Consider the following 22750-nt stretch of genomic DNA (forward strand, 5'->3'; position numbering starts at 1 on the left):
TGTAAAACCACTATGAGCCATTGTATTGAGAACTGCCTATGGAGAATTTTCTATAGGAAAAAAGCCTTTCTGTTCAGTTTTATTGTGAGAGCCCAACTGTCATGGGCAGGCCTGCTGTCTTCCTTCCACTTCTGTTTCATCTAAATATCCTATGCTCACTAGGACTGTGAAGGCAATTAACTTTCTCATCATAACCTGAAAGGTAATTCTGGGTCTTCATAAAGTATTAATATAACCCATAAACCTACCATTGACCCAGTCTTTATCAATTTTTACTACATCTGAAAACCCTGTACTTGTCTAGAATATACATGACATACACATACACCTACGCAATATTAAAACAAAGCTCTTCAGGGAACAATCACCATCTCAGATTAATAAAGCCGATAGGTCCTTCAAAGATATATATTTACCCCCATCACCTTGTCTTTCCACATGAGCCATCACCTGCCAACCAGCAATTCCTGGGCCAACTCCTCCCAGCACCTCTGTCTGAGCTCGCTTCCCCGGGGAGCTGAGTCAGGGAGCAGAACTCGGTCTTCCTGGCCAGCCTGGCAGCACCATCTGCTAGGTCTGAGTGAGAAAGTGCCCAACCCAGGAGCTACAGGCACTAGGGGAATCAGGCTCCTTGTTTTGCACGGGGACATGGTCATAGAATTCAGAGAAGCAGCAGTCTGGTTATCTTCCTGGGAAGACTAGCGAATTAAAATTGATTCCATTGCCTAATTTTGGAAAAGTTGAAAGCAAAAGAATGAAAAAGAGAAAGACATTTATGCTTTTGAGGACATGCAATTAGCAATAATAAGTTCCTTTCCAATTTCATCCAACTTGACATTCAAACAGTTCAATTGCCTTTCCTTATGATAACCCAGATATAGTCCTTTCAATTTCATTTCAGTACCTAACCAGTCTATTCTTTAGCATGTCCAGTGAAATGGAACATAGGCCAAACAGAACTGCTTATGGTCAAAGTCAGGCTCAGTAAAGACTTGAAACCAAGTGACTTCTCAGAGACAGGAAATGGCATATGATAATTATACAGACCTTAAATTAACACCTTTAATGTCAAGAGTAACCCTGCCAGACCAGTATGGCCACTACTGCCACAGAATCCCATGGAAAGAGCAAGTAGTGGGACATGGTGATGGGGTTCCGCAGACTGAGACATAATATGACTGGAAGAGCTCAATGTTCATCCTGAAATCTTGTGATCTGAATCGTCAACACACTATGACATTGTAACCTTCAAGTTCTTTTCCTACCATCACCTAGAATTTCTCTTTCCTCCTACCATCATCTATGGTCCTCATTATAATTTGTGTGCATGTAAATGACAGTATTGCTCACATCCAAATTCCTGTATTCAAATTTAAGGAATGTCAGATAAAACTCATGTCCAAGATAATAACAGCAATTCTATTCATCTTTAAATGGAAATACAAAATTCTCGTTTCATATATTGTCACGTTTCCTAAACTTTAGGGAAGTTGCTACTGCAATGATCCTTCATCTACTTGATTTTTTCCAATGTCCAATAAAAGCAACAGCTTTAATGAGCTTATCAAGTATCACTATTATTCATCATTGGATAGTCTAGGAGTCTTGAAAAGTCAACTAGGACAGAGGTTTGCAATCCTCTCTACCACAGTTCATAGCTTTATTCTGTGTGTGTAGGTGATTGAGAGGAAAAGGAGCATGGAGTGAGTGTAAATCAACGCAGATACAGAGAAAAGTTGGACAAACTGGTGTGCCAAGAGCCTATGTTTATTTTTCACAGGATTTCTCATAGAAGAATCCTAGGACACTAAAGACTGGGAATCCATAGACTAAATCATCCCTTAGTTTCCACATACTTTTGGAGTAGTGGATTAATTGAGTTACTAAATTATACCTACCACATTACCCAATCTATCAGAATATGTTAAATAAAATAACCTACCAAATAAAGCATTTTTTCTTCTAAGGAATTCTATAGTCTTGTTTATGGAAGTCTTGTTTGCATTAAGCAACCTTTTAGACTCTACTGTTCTGCTAAAAAGAAGTAATCTCAATTTATATTGTTTTTTAATCACAATAATCTCAATAAATTTTCATTATCACTTTATACACACAAAGATGCACATATTCACAATACAAACACACTCACAGATACTCATGTAGCAGAGGCATATGGCTTAAAAAAACTTTAAAGAATGGTAGATAATGTCAGGGGTCAGAACATAGCTGTACTTCTCATTCATACTTAAACAGGTCATGTATGGTATGACACTTCTTCCACATCTAAATTACTCAGTGTTACACCTAAAGAAATGTGACATTAGGAAAAAGCAATACTTCCCCTGAGCAGTTAAGTTCCTTTTAATCTAGAAGTTTATGTACCCTCAAATTCTTCAGGCTAATTTCTTTTTTAGTAATAAAAATGTGATTTCAGGAGGTATTTCCAATAAAGGTATTTAGAGCAATTTTTTAAAAAACTCTTTTCAACTTTTGATTCTAAAGGAACCTCTTTTATATTTACATTGAACTAAATGAAAAATTCAAAGCCTTTCAGTTCAACTAGCAAATAATTATACTTCCAAATCATTTCTAGACTAATCATCTCCAAAATCGCCCAAGTGGTGGGAAAACCTAAACTTTATCATTCAGCACCCAAAGCCCTTGACTGCAAAGTAGACATGGTTATTTAATGTTTAATATAAACCACATAACTACTATTAAGATCTAGAGCAAATTCAGTCCTCCTGTAGTATCCAAGAGTCAGCACAAAGAATAGCAGCTTTTCTAAATTTAAACTTCTAAAATTCAAAAATAATTCTGTCTTCACTTTTTTGTTTCAGGGCATAAAAATATTTATTTCACACTACTGTGCACCTTTCTACAATTTTTTCTTTAAAGTAATCATTCCAGTCATAAGGCATGCGTGTGGGGTGGGGGGCGGTGACCTAGTACAGCAGTACAAATGCACACAGAGCAGTCCCCCCTTGCTGGTCAGTAGAGGCTGTTTCTCTTTACCTAGTACCCACTGCCCACCTCACCCCCTTTTTTCTGTTCTTCTGATGCCGAGACATCTCTCAGATATAAATAATCTGTACAAGGCCTAATCCACTTATATACACAGTGATAAAGGCTTTTCCATTTTTCCCCAAAGAAACATGCAATTCAAGCTGTGAGCCAGGCCAGGCCACTGTTTTGAGGTCCTGCTACAACAGTGCTCTTATCTCCAAATGTTGAAATGGTCAATTCAGCATTTCATGGGGCTGGATGGCAATGATGTACAGTAGACTGTTTTCCAGGCCTTTGAAACAGGATTCCTAATGCCAAGGAGGCATAAGCCTGGGAGTAAAATTTATTTTTCTTGATGCATATTTATGAAACATTTCAAGGGAGCACTATAATAACAAATTATGGAACTACTACAATGTACAGTGACTTTTTCACAGTAATGAGGCACTAAGAAAAGTTTTTGCTTGAATTAAGCCAGCCCAAACAGAAATACGTTCTTTTGTTAGGTGCCACAAGAGTGACTCACTATCTGGACAGTGTCTTGTTAATACCATGGTGAGAAATTCAGATGTGAGTTGCCTATTTTGCGTGTATATTTTTGAAAACACACTGATGCCAAAACTACTGTTTCAGCAAACAAGGTCAAGTTTACAAATATCTCTGTAGAAAAGAACATCTGTTACCATCTGATAACAACTTTCCAAGTTGAAGCCACTCAAAAAACTTAGAGGCTTACTCATTAAATCAACATAACAAAATTAGCAGAAAATGTATTTATTTAAATCATCTTTTGGATTGTTTTTCTTTCAAATCAGTTTCTAATAACATTTTAGCTGATTTAAATATATTGAATTCAGGATTCCAAATATAAAATTGAATAAAGTTCATAATTGAGGCAATTATTCAGGTAATTCAGGTTAAAAACCTCCTCTGTTGAGTAACTAGATAGAGGTAAAGTGGGTTTTGGATTTAGGTAATGGTCTTATTTCCCACTTAACATTTTCTATAGGTCTGGTTGAAACTTAATTTAGCACAGGGAATATTTAGTACAGGAAGTCTTACCTACAAATTTATAATTATAATCCAGTCACTACAGCATGAAAGATGTAGAAAGCAGTTATCCAATGGATCTGAGATATGGATGCATCTAAACTGGACAAATAGTTTTAAAAAATTTTTATTTAATTAACGTTTATTTGTGATTATCTGGTGTGTCCACTTAAACAAATTTAGTGATCAGTGTATAATCCAGACTAAAAGGTCACAAGGAAAACACACCAGGTTGATATTAGCAGTTAATTAGAAAATATTAACAACATTTTTTTTACATATAATGAAGCTTTTTAAATCACAAGCTATATATGTGAAAAATAATGAACACATGGTTACTTAGGTTGTGAAAATTTCAAAATGTTAACATAATATAAACCAGTTTGAAACAGATACAGGGAATTTCTAGCTACATATTCCAACTACATAATTCCCTCGATTATTGTATACAAGTAAATGTATCTCAGAATGCTTGCTAAGAGCTGCCATGTCTTCTGTTAAAGAACTTCAACTCTGTTCTCCTTAGACTAGTGCATGTGAATTCCTTCTACATCTCATGTTTTCCACTTGCCTGAAGATGGCATTTGAGGTTACGTGCTTCTTCTTTTCTGACCCATTTTCTGAATAAAAATATTTATTTTTAGCATTTTTACCCTTAAAAGGTGAAACCTTGTAGCAGGAACTCAGAACTTGCTTATGTAAGCAGAAAAGAGAAAAGCCAGAGCCACTGAGAAGAAGACATGCGGCGTTGCTTACTTAAATCCCCATCCTGTGCCCCCAAGGACAATAGCCGCTACCAGGATGGCACCAGCGATGGAGCCTATTATGAGATTGGTGGCACTAGGACCTGTGACAAAGGATCATGGGAAGAAAGTTGTATGAGCCAACCACTTTCATTATCACAAGGGGGGAAAGGCAGTTAAGTGGTTCCAGGAAGTAAATACCCTGCATAAAAAATTGTGAAACACTTAAGTTGCCTTTATTTATTTAGCTTAATTGCCCTTTCAGTGCTATGGATAGCTACTGCTTGGATTTGAATGCCTTAGACCTAAAGCTTCTGCATCACTGACAAGCAGGTTCCACTAAATGTACCTTTTGCAGAATCTGAAACAAATATGCCCCAATTGCTGTCATTGCCTGCCTTTCTTCTCTTCCTCTTTCCCAGTATAATGAATTAAACAGGTACACGAGCACATTAAGAACATGACTGCATTAGAATTAGCTCAATGCGACTGGCAAAAGAGGCATAGAAAGAAGGAAAAAGAGTCTATTCCAGGGCTCTGTCAACAGTACATGAAGTTGTCTGAACGCTAGACTTTTTATCCCCGCACTTACAGACAGTAAAAAAACTTACAAGTCAGAAGGCGGTTACCAATAAAGATCTGACTTTGAAGCCCTATTCGCAAAGATACGTTTCTTCACTATCCAGGGTTTAAACAGCAACATGGGGTTTCAGAGGCCAAAATATAAAGGAAGAATCCAACTCATTTGGGTAATTTTGGGGAAATGGAAAAAGAGATTCCTTAGGTTCGACTGAAACTCTATTTCAAGTTCCCATTTGAAATTTGAGGCTTGGAGATATAAAAAAGAAGGGAGCAGGAAGAACAGCAAGAAAGAAAATACAAAGTAGAGTTTCTAATAATGGTTTGAGTCAGAGTTGATACATATTACAGAACATCCTCTCCACTCACGTGGAACTCACCTTAGCTCACTATTTTTAAACATAAGCAGCATTAACTTTAGTACAACAATTACTTTAAATATGCAGGTAAAGTGACCCTAACAGCAAAATCCTTCCAGTGCTAACTATATATCCCTGTTCCAGAGATCACAGGCCAATGTGGGTAGTTCCCCTAAAATCCTCAAGTTAGTGTATACATTCATTTCTGTGTAAAAAATTCTCTTTTCTGCTCACATCAGTGCCCTCAACTGTGTAAATAAATGGATTCCACTGTTAGCAACACTAAAACAGTGTGTCATATGTTTAACTCAGAGACCACCAGTGCTTGTAGGCATGAGTGGAAAGGTTGACAGCCCCAACAGGATTCTTGCTGATGTGGTCTCTTCAGGCTCCTGGGCAGGTGACACATTCTTAAGGCCAACCACTGGGGTTCTACAGAACACAAATCTCAGTGGCTTTTAGAGATACACCAATAATACAGGAATAAAAGCAGGTTATTTCCATGTATTGAGTTCTCACTATGTGCCGGTTATAGTTCTAAGCACATGGTTAATATTATATGAGCATCACCAAAACCCTATGAGGTAGGAATTATGACTATCCACTTGACAGGTGAAGAAACAAAGCTTCTAGAATTTAGTAAGTGGTGGAGGCAACATTTGAACACAGACTTGTCTGCCTCAAAAGCTTATGCTATAAATCAAAGGTTAGCAAACTACAGCCAAACCTGGCCCTGCTGTCTGTTTTTGCAAATTTTATGTCGGACGCATCTACCCTCATTCATTTACATATTGTTTACAGATGTTTTCATGCTAAGACAGCAGAGTTGCAAGCTTGTGACAGACCCACTGTGGCCTGCAAAGTCAAAACTATTTACCATCTGGCCCTTTGCAGAAAGTTTGTTAACTTCTCCTTTAATGAAACATTATTCCATTTATATGTACTTCCTCCCCACATTTAAATAGGGAATCAAACTTTAAAACAAACATTTAAAAATATTTATAGTGTCACATAGATATTCAATGCCTTAGATATGATTTGCACTTAACTAGCTCATAAAACAGGGGTTGGCATTAGAGTCCATGAGAAATGATTCCTGATTTACAATTATAAACTACGGAGTAGAAATAAAAGCCAAACAAAAAAAAAGAGAGAGAGAAATCTCTGTCCATGGAATTCTCTAGTGACCAAATGAACATTACACTCTCAGTTTTAAGAGAGGAAGTTTTAAAACAATCTATATTGTACTATATGGATTTCATTTTTTAAAAACGATATTTATGTTTTGGTCAATTATGGCCAAATTTAGAATTTGAAGGAAAAAAATCAGTAAACTAACAGACAAAAACAGTGCATAAACCAAGAATAATAAATAACAAACCTATTTTTAGAAAAAAACATATATACACTTACAAAGACTTACCTGTCACAATCAGAAATAGCCACAAACTCCACAAGCACTAGAAGGGATGGATGAAAACAAAGGCTGATAACAAGGACTGTGGTTTACAACAAAGGCCTTGCTTGGGTTTGCCTATATCTAAGACTCAGAGGGAAAAGTATTAGAATGTATCCCTTCAGTGACTACCTTGTAGCACACCACAGTGATGGTCAAAAAATACATTTTAAAAATTGGGATAATTTGTAGAAAACTTCCTTCCTTCAAGGATAATTTCACATAAATGTATATATAAAATTTCCCCTGGAAAAGGGATATTACTCTTGTATAATATCCAGTGAACAGATCCAAGGTGAAATTTTACAGGATGAAGTTCTTGTTTTCTCTAAATATTTTACTTCTGCTACATGCTTTATTTTCTAACACATAAGGGGAAACAGTATCTTTTTTCAGTACTTGTAGCTTTCCCTGGGTTAACCAGCTTCTAGTCCATGCTGATGGGATGTGAGTTGGACCATCGAACTCTGGTCAAAGTCCTTCAAGACTTTTCATAAGAAGGTTTAGTAACATTCAACATAAAGTGTGACTTAGGGACCTGCTTTCCCCTTCATGCTATGTTGGTGCCTTTGCCTCCCAGTCCCAGTAGGTAAGAAGAACATTTGTGCGCTGCAACTAACAGAACTAAGGAAGAGTATGTGTGATGTTACCAGCAAGCCTGTGGTTTGGGCTGGTTGGGCAGAGGGCACCTATCTGATAATTCCCTAAAATACCAGTAATTCTTTCCTGGGCCACTGTGAAGTGTTACCACCACCACTGTGAGCTTTTCCTGCATGTGAAAGAATATTTCAGTCATTTGTAAATGCTCTCCTTGTCCTTAGACAGAAGGAAAACAAGCATGATAATCTTAGTCTAGAGATTAGCAATCTCGTGAAAGCATATCTCAAGGAGAACTGACAGCTATTCTGAGAATTTGGATCAAGTACAGAGCACCCTAAACAAGGCACCAGGAGAGCTGTATTTCTGAGAGCTCAGCACTATTTATTTATATTATACACTGGCAATTTTTAAGACAAACCCACCAGATAATTTGCAACTATTCACTTAAAACTTTGCAGGTTTGTATTAAATATATTTTCATTCCTATGCTCCTTGTTCCCAAATATTTAGGTAAACTTCTAATTTGAATTTTCTCCCTATTTTATAAGAAAAAAATGAAGTATCCAAAAAATCTTTAAAAAAAAAATTAAGCCAAAGCCTCCTATATTATTCTCAATAAATGGGGAAAATATTAGTGGCTATCACTCAAATTATCTCAAAAAGGAGCTACAACTATTGATAATTTCCTAGTTGTCTATGTGGATCTATTTGGTAAAGACTAAATTCATTAAAAGAATCTTAATAACACTCATAGAAAAACATTTTTTTTTTTTTTGCCAATTAACAGTAAAAAAAAAGAAAAAGACTCTGTATCTTAAAATTACTTTCACAAGTGGAAGAGCAATGGAAGCTTCTGGACCATTGCCTTAATTGTGAAGGCAGGCTAGGCACCCCAGTATTCTGTTATGCCCCACATTGTTCCAGACAGGAGAAGGTTCTCCACTGCACAGAAAACCACATGACACAAAAACGTCCAAGTCACATCACACAGCAAGTTGCAAAGGGAACAAACACATCAACGAGACAACATGAGAGGGTGGGGGTACCAAGGGTCAGCTCACACACCAGGACCCAAACAGAAACACTTGGAAACTCATAAAGATGCTTACTCTATTCCCCACCCCGTGCCTCCAAAAATCACCCCCAAGGCCAGAATGGTGCCTGCCACGGCACCTATTAGCCTGCTTGTGGCCATGTTCACTGTGTGGAGGGAAAACGGAGATTTCCTTTTTTAACAAAAGAAGATAATTATACACTGATTTCACTAACATACAAAATATTCTATTCAGGAAATGCTTTGAAACTCAGTTAAATATTGAGATCTTGGCTTAAAGATTGAAAATAAGGTTGACATATGTATTAAAATATTTGAGGATAATTTTGAATTTACCTTTAAACTTTATAAACCCTATGCAAAAATATAATCTCTCATAAATACTATTAAACACATAAAAATAATCCAATTTGAGTTATAGTTCCTACAAGGAGGGAAAATTAACACAAAATTTAAATTGCATCACAGCAAACCTATATTAATTACAAAAGTAATAAACATTAGTTTACTTTTTATGAACTTCTAAAACTGTAAAATATGCCTAAGAAGCTACATCTTTTTGAAATTCTTACCATTCAGTTTTATGAAAATCTTTACAAATTTAAAACAGAGTATCTTTGAAAATAAATGTATTTTACCTGGAAAAGTGTATTTCAAATCACTGCAATGTTCGGATTTCTATCGCAGCATTTGAACATTTAGTTTTTGTTTACAGTTTCCAATGTGTAATGTATTCACAGAAGGAAGTTAGGGTGTCCAGGAAACTGTTATTAATTGCTCCAGACCACCCCATGGTAGATGCTAAGTGGACACAACCCTGGCACATCATCGCTTGTGTGTAAGGCTTTCATACACTGCAAAATGGGCCTGCAGTGAGTCGGGATCCCCAAGGTTCTCTGTGCCTCAGCAAGACGAAATTTAGTGTTGATGTGAGAGGAAGATTACTTAAGGCTGAAACTGTGCTGGTGTGTGCACGTGCAATTGTGTGGCCTTACGTGCACTTTATCTCACCTTTCTACGTGAACCATAATGGTTTCAAACCACTTTACTAATAAAAACAAGAGATTAACTTTGACAAAGAGGATTCACACAGACTGTGTGCTATGAGCCACATGAAAGGAAACATAGCACCATGACTCAAAGCCATAATATTCTGAGGTTTAATACTGGGCTTATTGACCTTATTAGGTAAACATTCTCCCAAAGAAGAGAGAGAACTTTGGATCTCTAACCTGGAAAGCAGTTGTACAATTACCTCATTTTATCATAGAACAAATAATGAATAAGAGATTCTAGTTCTATCATTAACTAGGCACAACCTAGTTTTGTTCTTAAACAAAAAAAGGATGGGGGACATAACAAAAAACAGAGGAAGTCTATAGAGAGCATTGAGGGGAAAGGAAAAAGACCAACATATAAGGTAGTGGTAATGTTTTCCAAATATGCCAGTACATTATAATTCAAAGTAACCTAAACTATAGCTCAGATTTCCAAACTGTGGGGGCAAATACTGGGATGAAAGGTATTTCACATCCATACTCATTTTTTAAAGATCCTTGAAAATCACTGCTTTCGGAATACTAAATTAACTAGGATATACTGTTATCATTTTTCCCTTAAGTTCTACACTTTGGCACTCAGAACTGAATACATGAAATATCTCCTCAGTTTTTATATAAGCCATATTCAATGATAGGGAAAACACACACACTCCTGTAAAATGTGGTGCTAAATGAGTATTTGCTAATTTTTAAAACTATAATAATTGTTTGAAGGATGCATAAAAAAAACAACTTGAAAAGGCTTTTTGTATTTTCTATGGATGTGATTTCTCACTGCAGACACTGGAGAATTAGCAACCTATCATGTAGAAACACAACCAGAGGCACAAGATATTTCTACAGTTGCTTCAAGTATGTATTCAAGACAAATAGAGATACACTGGAATCTCTGCTGAGCAAGAATAATTATCTCCAAATTCTTAACTGGTAAGTACTCTTTTACTACAAAGTGAGATAAAAGTAAGGGTGGGGGGGGTGGGGAATGCCTTTTCCAAAAGCTTCGTTTTCTTTCTCCCACATCTTTTCATTCTGATATTCTGAAAATATATGCAAAATCCATTCAATTCTTTATCAGGACTTTTAACAGTAGGGAGTGACTCAACCTCTTCTCTGACATGAATTAATGGAGTGGCTCACAGGTGGGTGGGTTTTTTACAGAGGACATATTTGAAAACTATGGTTTCAGCTTCTCATTAGTAAAATATGCATCTCATTAGTAAAATATTCCTTGGACCGTTGGGGCCTACATCCTCTAGTTTTACTTCCATCCTAATTTACTTATTTATGACAAACTATATTTGTTCATTCATTCAGTAACTAAATGTCTTTTTTGTGTGTGCCAGAACTATGCTGGACATATGATGATGTACCTTATCTTTCCTTTCAATCTACCAAACCTGAAGATGGAACTCACACAGATTTTAGCTAATGACACAAACCTCGCATTAGGACCTTAACTTTGCTCCCTAAGTATTTGGACACATCACCTCTCAATATAATTTGTTTGTGGAACCTGTTTATTACCTAGCAGGATGTTTTCATTTCTGTTTTCTTGTTAATGTCTGTTGGTTGTTGGTTTATTATTATTACTTTTATTCTTGGTCCCTACTATCTAGGGTCACATGTGCTAAAAGGTCAAATTTTTAATAAGTATGTATTCAGATACAAATGATAAATTGTCTCCCTTTTTAAAAAAGAATTTCTATTTTATATGTAGAATCCTTCCACAGACAAGTCAGCTTCAAACATTTTGAAATCGTGCTTTTGAAACAGAGTGGTGGTGGTTGTTTTTTTTCTTACCTGGAGTTTCTGAAACAGAAAGATACAGTATTTCATCTAAGTGATTCTAATGAGCCAAAAGGGGCTACAATCCTGCATCCCTTAACACTTCAAAGGCAGGAAACACTGAAGCATCATTTGTACTCTATGGACCAAAGTTCTTTCTCCAGAGATTTATTATTTTGCTAAAATTTAAGATTAAAAAAATAAGATAAGAAATAAATACTAAATATATTCTTTATACTTTAGACTATAATGTTGGCATAGCAATCATTATTTTAACTAGCTTCATATTTCAATGTCTGACATATAATCAGATCTCATTCTTTCCCATGAAATTAAAAAAAAATTTGAGTTCATTTTTTGATACATTGGGACAAATGTCTAAAAAGATGAAAAAAATTATTTCATGTAAGAATATTATTTCAATCAGTTTAGAATGTCAGTGAAAATATCTTGGAGTTTTGTGATTTCAAAATAAATTCACAGTTACTGAAAAAATTTTAATTTTAAACTTAGTAAATCCTTAAGTTATTGATGAGGCCATTACTGAGAAAAGTACCTGGTGATACATAATTACACCTGAGCATAATCATATATGATAATTCTAACATATCATAACTAATCATTTGAACTACAAAGATTTGTGCATTCATGAAGGAAGTCACGAAACAAGATATATGCAAAAGGTAAATGTAAAAAAAAAAAAGGTAAATGTAAATGCTAAATAATACTCCTCAAGGTCTTAATACTTAGAAATTACTGCTTTCAAAATATGAAATGCTAATAATGTAGTACTTCCTTTGACAAGTAGTAGATTAGCCAATAGGCTTAATCCCTACTTGGTTATTATTTCACCCTTTCTACTTAATATTGTGCTAAAAGGACCAGCAGAACAACCTAATACTCAGCTTTAAATGAGGCAGTGTGGGACAGGAGATAAAGCACTAAGATCGGGAGATTTATGTTTTATTCTAACTAGTTGGTAACCCTGATAATTAAGTTAGTTTTCTCAGTTGTAAAGCAGCAGATTGAATTACCCCTAAGGCCTTTCTATCTTGACTTGATGACTATGGACATGATGTTGATGTTGAAAGAGTCTGACCCAAACCTTCTGGGAATGGCCTCTGCCCTCCATATCAGTAAAAACTTTTGATGCTTTCCAGTTTTTTCTTTTCCCTCCTCTAATAGTGATACAAACCATTCAAAGAGAAAAAGGTCCATTGTATTCCATAATAAGCATCATGCAAAAATGCTCACAGACTGACAAAAACTACAGGTGCTTCACATGACTCTCCCTATAGTGGGAGGGAATTTCAGGCCTTTTAAACAGAGTTCAAGGGTATTCTACCCTTGTAAAAGAAACCACAACAATTTCTGTCAGTGAGTTCAGCAGAAACATGGTTGGGGGAAAGAGGGACCAGAAGAGTCTTCACATGTGAAATAAATGACAATGTAAAACAAATGGAGGAAGAAGGATGTAATAGAAAAATATTTTTTTAAAAATCCTTGCTCCCATGTTTTTGCTTTGAGATTCTTTTTCTTGTCTTTTAATAAATTTGAGAAGTTGGAGCAAATAAACAGGTATGCTTTAAGGTGTGGGTCAACAGTGAATAACTTCAGCCACAGCAGAGTGACCTCCATGGCAATACTTTCACGCGTGTTTTTTTTCCGTCCCTATCAGAATGGAGAATTTGAGTTTTTCTTCTTCCAGGAAGTTACAGTTAAGATGAAAGAAATACCCAAAGCACATAGGTTCATTTTTGACATCCTGAAATCAACTGAAACAAAAGCCATAGAACTCTCCTTCATTTTTACTTATTTGATCTTGATCCAAAGGGCCACAGTTGGGTACAATTTATCTTTTAATGCTCATGTTCATGGTAGAAAAGGCAATATTTTCTTTATGCTGCTTGAATTTTTTTCTCCATAACAAGGAAGCTTACTGAAAGTAAATACAGCTAAGTATTTCTTAATACCTTCTTGCTTGTCTCTATATAGAAAAATCTTCAGCTATTGATACTACAGGCCAGATCATTGTGGGTATTACTCACTAAATGGCAAGCATTTGGGGAGGGCCCGAACACTGCGCTCAGGAAGGCAAGTGCCAACTAAACTAATTCAATCATGGGAAAGAATACACAGCAAGCAGTTACAGAGAAAGGCCGTGGTACCTTACACACCCGCTTAACCTAGAGTCAAGTAAGTCCTGACGGAGTACTCAAAATCCTGAGTTCATTGCCTGTTACTCGGCAACAAGGTAGTGCAATAAATGATTCCTGAAAACTGAAAATCAGTGCTAACATGTGCCACTTCATTTCCTTTACATATTCCCATAACTTTACATACTAGTTACTGAATGCCAACGATGTGCCAAGGATGTGCTGTCTTTAAATAGTAGACAGTAAGTATTTGCTACCTGGATAAAATTAGAAGTAAAGTACATAGCTTCTCTCTTACCATCTTCTTTTCACCAGGATATAAAAAATAAAATCATAAAACCTACCACAAAAAATTTTAATCAAAAGGTTTTAATCAAAAAATTTTGATTTCTCTTGTTTCCTATTTTACTAGTGTATTAACAGATTTTTCTAGAGAGGCTGAGAAGATATAAAGAACCATAATAGAGCTATTATTTAGTTATATGAAAATTGCTTGACTTTTCTGAAAATCTAATAATTTACAATAATATCTCTTCTCCATTTATAGCAATTAATGGCTTTTTTAAATTTAATCAAGATCATTATAAGGATTTTAACAATTTTAGAAGCAACGGGTAACTCCATTATTACCTAATTACTCCTAATAAGCAACCCTAATAATTCCAGTATCTTCACTGAGAATAAAAAAAGAAAACATGTAACAGGAAAGAAATATACCAGAAGGCAGGTATTGACGATCACCCTTAACCCCACTGTGAGCTGTGGGGTTAAGGGTGATTTTTATTTCCATTTTAATGTTTCCTCTATTTTCAAAATTCTCTACAATAAACATGTATTACTTGAGTGATCAAAAAGGTTTTTTTAAAAAAGGTAATGTAAAATAGCACCATATTAAATGGGGAGAAAGCAAAATAAAGCAAAGGGCAGCTGGGAACATCTTCTCTAGAATGCAGTTGTTTACTTTCTGCCTCACATGGGTAGGTGAAGGGATGGGGAGTAGATAGAATGAGACAAGTAATCCCCACCCTACCTAATGAAAAAGGTTAGAGTCTAAGCCAGTTTAGCCCTGCTCAACTATTTGGGCATGTTCATACATCACGTGAGGAAACAGCATCTAGATCTTTAAGGGAATCATAGACATGCTATGGAGAGAAAATTTGGAACGAATGAACCGCTGCCTCTCTTGTCGGAGCCTAAATCTTCTCTAAATCTAAATTTCAAAGGTGGATCCAAGAATTTGTTCTAGTTTTAAAGTAACTAAAGACGGAAATGTAAAAGTGGAATTGGTTCCTTTTTAGATATAGGAGAGGAACAGAAATAGATAGTGAGGGTGTGACTATAATTCTTACAGAATTTTAATATCATGGGCATATTAAGCACATGCATGAAAAGTGTTTCAACACACCCACTATTACTAACATTACACATGCACCCAAATTAGACTAAATCTCTTCAGGAATTGAAGACTATGGAGCTTCATATGCTTTCGAAGTCATATTTTCCCATATAGGCAATACTAAAGTTCAGAGAGTTTGAACAAGCTTTCATTCAAAACTAGGCAGATCTAAATAACACCACATATATCTGTACGTATTGTTCCTACTTGCAGGAAAAAAGCACGATAATTATTTATAAAATACCATTAGCAGTACCATGAAAAAGAAGAACCTAATGTACAATGTTATCAGGATACACCATTCGTTATAGTAATTCCTCGGTTTCTTGGGTATAATGCTACGGATGCTGCAGGAAGCCTATTGCAGCTGAAGGCTTTTCTAGATCTTTGAAAATCATATAAGAGGTTGGGAAAGGGAAGAATCATAAGCAGTGATTACCATATTCATGATGACACAGAATACTGGCACAGAGAATGGGCCTGGAATTCAGTACTTGGATCCTGGTCCCCACCCTGCCTCTGGTTACTTGGGTGACTCCAGTTTGTCACCTGATTTCAGGACTGAGGTGCTCTCATCTGCAAAACAACAGTGGTTCTAGATGGCCACTGCAACTCCTCCTAATTCTAAAATTCTAATGTCTCTCCTTTTAATGGCTGATGAAAATAAAGACCCATTTCCCGCGTGTTTTATTTGAAGAATTAAAGTTCTGTGAAGAATTTCAACCTCTTCCTAATCAGAAGTGCGTTTAAACCGAGCATTGAAGACTGCCACCTGCCTCTAGGGGGATTCAAGCATTGAGGAATGACCAGTCTCACGTCAGCCAGAAAGATGTTATCTGTTGGAAAACCAGCATAGCATAGACAAACTATAAAATAGTTAACCTATGTGATTCTAGAAAAAGGAGGAGGTTTAAAGGGAAGAAAGGAAACTGAAAAAGAGAAATTGGTGTATTTATTTCTTCCTAATCTCAGTTCTAGACTGAGGGGTAATTCGGACATTTTTTTTTCAATATGACATACTAGAATCCTTAATTCTGCAGTAACAGAAATTGTACATTTTAATGGCAAAAAGAGATATTCTTACATGTCTCCTTTCAAATCTATTTAGTTGTTATATTGGCAGTATTGGAAGAGCACCAGTGAACTCAGTAGGCAATGAACTGGAACTGAAATCACACAAACCCTTGGGTCCTTCATCCTTGGGTGGGTGAAGGTTCCTAACAGGATCCCGGATACTGCAGTCGGTCCCTGCCCAGGTGAAATCACAGATACAGGTAGCTTCGTTGCTACACACCTGTGAAGAACCAAAAACAGAGATGGGACATTTCCACTGTGATTTGTTCAATGACAGTGATAAATGGAAAAGAAACACAGGGCAGGGCAGAAGCTTTAAAAGCCATTTGGAATTTTCGTTAAGCCTCCCACAGGTTTGAGAACTTGACAATGGGAGACAATGTATAGATGAAATTGTGGAATGGCATTTTTCAGTTAATTATAGAAAAAAGATTAAAAGGAAGAAAATTTTAAATTAATTATTCATGTGTTATTTAAGTACACAAATGTCTGACAATGTATTTTTTTCAGAAGTAGTTCTTTCAGGAACATACTTGGGAAACATGTATGCTTAATTCAAGAAATTCATAGATGCTGGGCTCCCGAGGCACTGCCAGAGATAAAGCAGGCGACATAAATCACCACTGCACTGCGTTACCTCACCACGTCCAATGCCAAATTCATTTGGTAGCATTTTCCCAGCCCAGCAAGCACCCCTCCCACTGTCTCTGCCTGCTGCTGGTGTCACTCTTCTTCAGTCAGCCAGGCTGAAAACACTCCCACAGTGCTCTCTGTTGCCCCTCACTTCCCTGAAGACCAAGCGGCACGCTGGACTTACAACTTAGATGAAATAAACAAACATCTGCAAACTAGAGATAGAGGCATTTAAACCCTTATCAGCCTGTGAAATACATTCAGAGACAGATTATTCGAGATGACAAAATCCAATTTAGGCTTATTGGTATAAGAACCTCTGAAATCTGAATTGTTATCATACCATGATTAAGACAAACAAGGCTGAATTCGACCTTTTCTTAGTAAGATGAAGAAGTGGGTAGGGTAGGAGAGAATTCAGGGCCCTCTCATGCATTAAGTTTTACAATGCTTTCAGAGCAGTAACTGACATAACCAGAAGATCTGCCCCACACTTTGATTTTAACATAGTAATTAGTGAACATTTACTATGTGCTATGTATCTATGCTGAGCGCTTTATGTACAGCATCTCATTCCATCCTCAAACCAGCACCCTGGTGGCTGAGAGAAGTTAAGTGACTTGCCCGAAGTCACTGGGATAGCAAGAAGCAGAGCCTCAGTTCCAACCCAGGGTGCTTTCTAGCCCCTAAATACATGTTTTAAATCACTAAGCTACACTGCCTCCCCTGTGAGCCTATGAATGAACCAAATCTGAAACTCTAGTCATTGGGCATATGCTTCTCAGGCCTTTCGACCTTGTTCTACTCATATCACCTTCCAGATGTCAATATTTTGGATTATTTTTACTCTCATTCTGGCATCTTCCTTTTTTATTATCACTCTCAGTCTCTTCATGTCTCTTCTTTTCTATTTCTGAAGTCTGTATAAATTTTGAAATATCTTTCTTTTATGAAGCATAATTTAAATAATTTTAAAACTTATTTTAAGATATTAAGCCTAGGTTTTCTGGGAAGTCTGTGCCCAAACACTTTGTTCCTAGAATTAAACATACATGCAGGTGTGAGTAGAGACAGCATCTTCTCTTTGGTTGGCAACAGTCTAAGCATAAATGTACAATTTTAAACATATGAATTGTATTTGTGGTCCAACCTCTAGTCTAGCATCATCTTGCTCTATACTGGATAATACTGACTCTACTGGATACTCAGTATATCTAGTATATGTATTGAGTGGCTGAAAAGGAAATACTGAGATGACTTAAGTTATTTTGAATGGTACAAAGTAATCATATGGGTATGGGTATACAGTTACCTTAAGAATCCTGTCAATTTTCTTCCAATCACTTAGATGTTAAGTTAAAACAATGTAGTGAATACACACAGCCAGTGGTAAAAGAAACAACAAAAATAAAACCATTATCAACACATACAGGTGTTATTCTCAGTACATAAGGATACTGAGGAAGTAAACATAGTGCATAGATATTGGCAACAGCTACAGGAGGAGAATGGCTGAAATGGAAGCAACCACCATGAACTTGCAGGATGCCAAGACAACAAAGGTTCAAACTGGAATCAAGGCGATTACTTACCCCGTGACCGGAACAGACTTTCCCCTTGGAATCAAGTGGGCAGCTGCTCATATTTAGGGCTTGAATCTGTAGGCACTTCCGATCTAAACACATCATGGATGGGCCACATGGTGTCCCATCTTCCACATAGCCTACATCCGTATCATCATCTAAAACCACATGAGCACCACTAAAAGGAGAAAGATATTTATACAACCATTAGCACCACACTTAGAAATGTGTCAATGTGAACAATGCTTGCTCTTCATGAAACTGAAGAAGCTATCAGTGGACATGGATTTCTTTAGCATTTCTCCCCTTAACTCTTTTCCCCAACTCCTTTTAATAAAAGAGCATGTAAAAGAAACTATCTTTCATCATCATTCCTGTACTGCACATTGACAGAAAAAAAATGTCATTTGCACACAGTGTATTCTAAATCTTCACTTGTTTACAAGACCAGCAAAAAGACTATAGAAAAGGTGTTTTTATAAGAACAAGAGAAACAATCTTATCATTAGCTCTCCAAGGCTTTCAGGTATGTCATGATACAAAAGAGCTGATGGTGAGCAAAAACAGTAAATGAAAATATTTTGAAAATTGTTATTACTAGTTTAGAGGACAGGATTACTCATGATTGAAAAAAAATAAACCAGTTCCTCTCTATTGATGTTTACTTCAAAAATCTCAAATTTAGGGACATGAATTTGAATAACAGCTAATGCTATAATTACTAATAAAGCATCTTGCATAATATTTTACAAATCTAAACTACTGTTTCAAATATATAACAATATAATTTTAAAAGGCTGTTGTATCTAAAGATGAGTGAGACCTTATACATTCAAAGGAAGCTTGTATACATCAAAATAACTAGATCTGAAAAGTATACATTTATTCCAAGAAGGATCGTATTGTCTAAGACCCTGTTAGAATTGCCTTCAGAGCAATTTAAAAGACACTAAAGCAGCAATCATTTGACCATGACAGCATTATATAATTTGTTTACCCAATCAATTTGCTAAATTTTGTTCAAAATTATTTTTGGATGTTTCCAAACCTTTCATTGACTCACATAAGATGGAGGTCTGCTGCTCTGGGCATACTAAGGATAAAAGTTTGCAGATGCTGAAGGCAATTCCACAGGGATTCCACCTTAAAGTGTCTCAGGCAACAGTACCATTTGAATGAGAGCATAGCTTCTTAGAATCATGACTTATCTGAAATACAGTATGACCCCCTAGCTTAAAAATTAAGGCTCATACTTTCTGTGCCTTATACTCACAGATAATTGGATAGCAAATATTTGCCTACAGCTACAAATAATATTTTAATAAATACTTTCTACATGTAATTTTGAATTTATTAAACCATCTTCTAAACCAGACACATACTAAATGAAGTACAGCGTACTCTTTTTTGTTATAGAAAAATAAAACACAGTGTTCACAAACAGATCTATTCCAATGCTCAAAGCTTTAACCATGTGTCAGAATGGATGCCATAATATTACTCTTAAGATTATAATTACAAAGAATGTCTCACTACCAATAACTGTATAATTTTTAAGCAAGTGTAATTTGCAAATCAATATACAACTTGGTTTTCCAAATGATTTTCACCATGGAAGGTGATAATAAAACTGAAGTCAACATTTCCATTGTGAGAAACAGGAAATTTTTTCTACATTATGTAATTTTCATGATTCATTAGGTTTTAAAACATTTAATATGTTACCTGCAGTCAATTACTCGGCCTTGATGGTAGAAGGAAGTTGGGATGATCTCACCCTGAAGCTGACCAATACGTGGAGCTCGAGTAAGATTGGTACAGAGTAAAAACCCACAGAACACATCGCTGAGATTGTCAGAAAGACAAGAACAGAAGGAATCAAGATCAAAATATAATAATTCAGTCCACATATATCCAAAAATTGAAAATATTCTCTTTACATCTAAACAAAAAATTTGTTCAGATATTGCTGGTTGCCTATGCCCACTACCATCCTTGCTAACAGTATCAACTTTGTCTGAAGTAGCAAATTGCCCAGCCCTCAAAGATGGATCATAACTGGTGTTTAGGCTAGTCATGGTACACCCGTCCCCTACACCCACTTTCTTAGCCATCCCTCTTTCTTCCCATCCTTGAGTTAGAATTGGCCTCTTGGTGTTGAGATGTGAGGAAAAGCCAGCTAGGAAGTTGCTGGGGAGGATTCTGCTTCCTGGATTAAAAAGGTTAGAGCCTGGCAGGGAGACTTTCTGCTCCCCACTTGCAGCCTTTTAATGTGGAGGCTTTGCACCCACCTTGCAATTGTGAGCTTACAAGACTGAGGATACAAATTCAACATGCTAAGCATTACAGTGCAGAGGGAGTAAAAATTATGTGAGGCCATAGTGACACTGGTAAATCACTCCCACCATGAGGGCACCTGCCTCCAGCCTATTTGTTAAGTAAACACTATACTTCCCACAAAACGGGAGAACTGAAATGGCACATCACAAAAAAGGAATTTCATTTCTAGTAATTGCATGGAACTGTACTAAATTTCATTTTTAATCAGGGATATGCAAATTAAAACCACAATAATATAGCAGCTTACACCCACCAGAATAGATGAAAGTTTCATAACACTGAGTGTTGGTGAGTATGTGATTCAACAAACTTTCATATACATATTATCAATGGGAGGGTTTACTAGTAAACCATTTTAGAAATCAGTGTGACACCACTTCAATAAAGGAAGGAACGAAGAGAGGAAGGAGGAAAAAAGAAAACGGTGTGACATGATCTGGTGGCACTGCAAATACACATCCCCTACGACTTAGCACTGCTTCTAGGTTCAGGCCTTAGAAGAATGTGTACAAATGTGCACTAAGTAACATGTGCAAGAATGTTCACAGCAACACAGTTCCTAATAGCCAAAACATAGAAACAATCTAAATGTTCATCAACATACAAAGGAGAAATAAATTGTATCTATGAATATGAATGAAAATGAAATGAATGATAAATGTGAACACACAGCTACATGCTCTATGGAAGACCCTTCAAATGCTGAACTTAAGGAAAATATAAAATTATACATGAAGTATAATTTGTGTCAGATAAGTTACCAAAACCTCAGGCAAAGAAAAGCGAGGATGTGTTGCTATGTAAGCCAGGTGATGGTACCTCCAGGAGAGAGAGGAGGCGCTGCTAGGGAGAAAGATATGTTTTCTGGGATGTTGTGATGGTCCATTTCTTGATCCAGGAAGGGGTTAAATGGGTGTTCACTTCATAATTATTCAGCAAAATGTGTATTTGTGTATTATTCACTTCTCTGTTCATGTATTTCCCAATTTTAAAAATTTTCAGAAAACATAACTGATTTGCTTTAATTCACTGGGAATTGGATATTGTTTGGTGTTGGATATTGAAAGCTATCTTTTACTATGATCTAATGTAATGCCTCCAGAATTTTTTGTGGTTTTTTTGCCACGTGGGCTGGTGTTTTGTTTTTTTTTTTCGTATCATTAATGTACAATTACATGAGCAACATTATGGTTACTAGACTCGCCCTATTATCAAGTCCCCACCACGTACCCCATTACAGTCACTGTCCATCAGTGTAGTAAGATGCTATAGAATCACTACTTGTCTTCTCTGTGTTGTACTGCCTTCCCTGTTCCCCACCTCCTACATTATGTGTGCTGACCGTAATGCCCCTTTCTCTCCTTTATCCCTCCCTTCCACCCATCGTCCCCAGTCCCTTTTTCTTTGGCAACTGTTAGTCTATTCTTGGGTTCTGTGAGTCTGCTGCTGTTTGTTCCTTTGGTTTTTGCTTTGTTCTTATACTCCACAGATGAGTGAAATCATTTGATACTTGTCTTTTTCCATCTGGCTCATTTCACTGAGCATAATACCCTCAAGCTCCATCTATGTTGTCGCAAATGATAGGATTTGTTTTCTTCTTATGGCTGAATAATATTCCATTGTGTATATGCACCACATCTTCTATTTATCTACTGATGGACACTTTTGCTTCCATTTCTTGGCTATTGTAAATTTTGCTGTGATAAACATAGGGGTGCATATGTCTTTTTCAAACTGGGCTGCTGCATTCTTAGGGTAAATTCCTAGTAGTGGAATTCCTGGGTCAAATGGTGTTTCTGTTTTTAGTTTTTTGAGGAACCTCCATACTGTTTTCCACAATGGTTGAACTAATTTACATTCCCATCAGCAGTGTAG

The 22750-nt window shown here is 36.3% G+C and overlaps 1 protein-coding gene across 7 annotated transcripts in view; it reads right to left on the minus strand.

Moving 5' to 3' along the window:
- ADAM23 (ADAM metallopeptidase domain 23) overlaps positions 1 to 22750 on the minus strand; it is a 179714-nt gene that overhangs the window by 5045 nt on the left and 151919 nt on the right. For 2 of the 7 annotated variants that reach the window (XM_073218280.1, XM_073218284.1), the window contains exons 22-25: positions 20261 to 20380; positions 18545 to 18713; positions 16428 to 16539; positions 8903 to 8993 (exon numbers count right to left, since the gene is read on the minus strand). In XM_073218280.1, the coding sequence (XP_073074381.1) occupies positions 8903 to 8993; positions 16428 to 16539; positions 18545 to 18713; positions 20261 to 20380 (492 nt within the window). Of the gene's footprint in view, positions 1 to 416; positions 726 to 4812; positions 4904 to 8902; positions 8994 to 16427; positions 16540 to 18544; positions 18714 to 20260; positions 20381 to 22750 lie in introns of all 7 variants that reach the window. The other 5 variants (XM_073218279.1, XM_073218283.1, XM_073218278.1 and 2 more) reach the window with 3 other exon arrangements.

This window comes from Manis javanica, chromosome 12 (assembly GCF_040802235.1).
Source record: "Manis javanica isolate MJ-LG chromosome 12, MJ_LKY, whole genome shotgun sequence".
NCBI classification, from domain to species: Eukaryota; Metazoa; Chordata; class Mammalia; order Pholidota; family Manidae; genus Manis; species Manis javanica.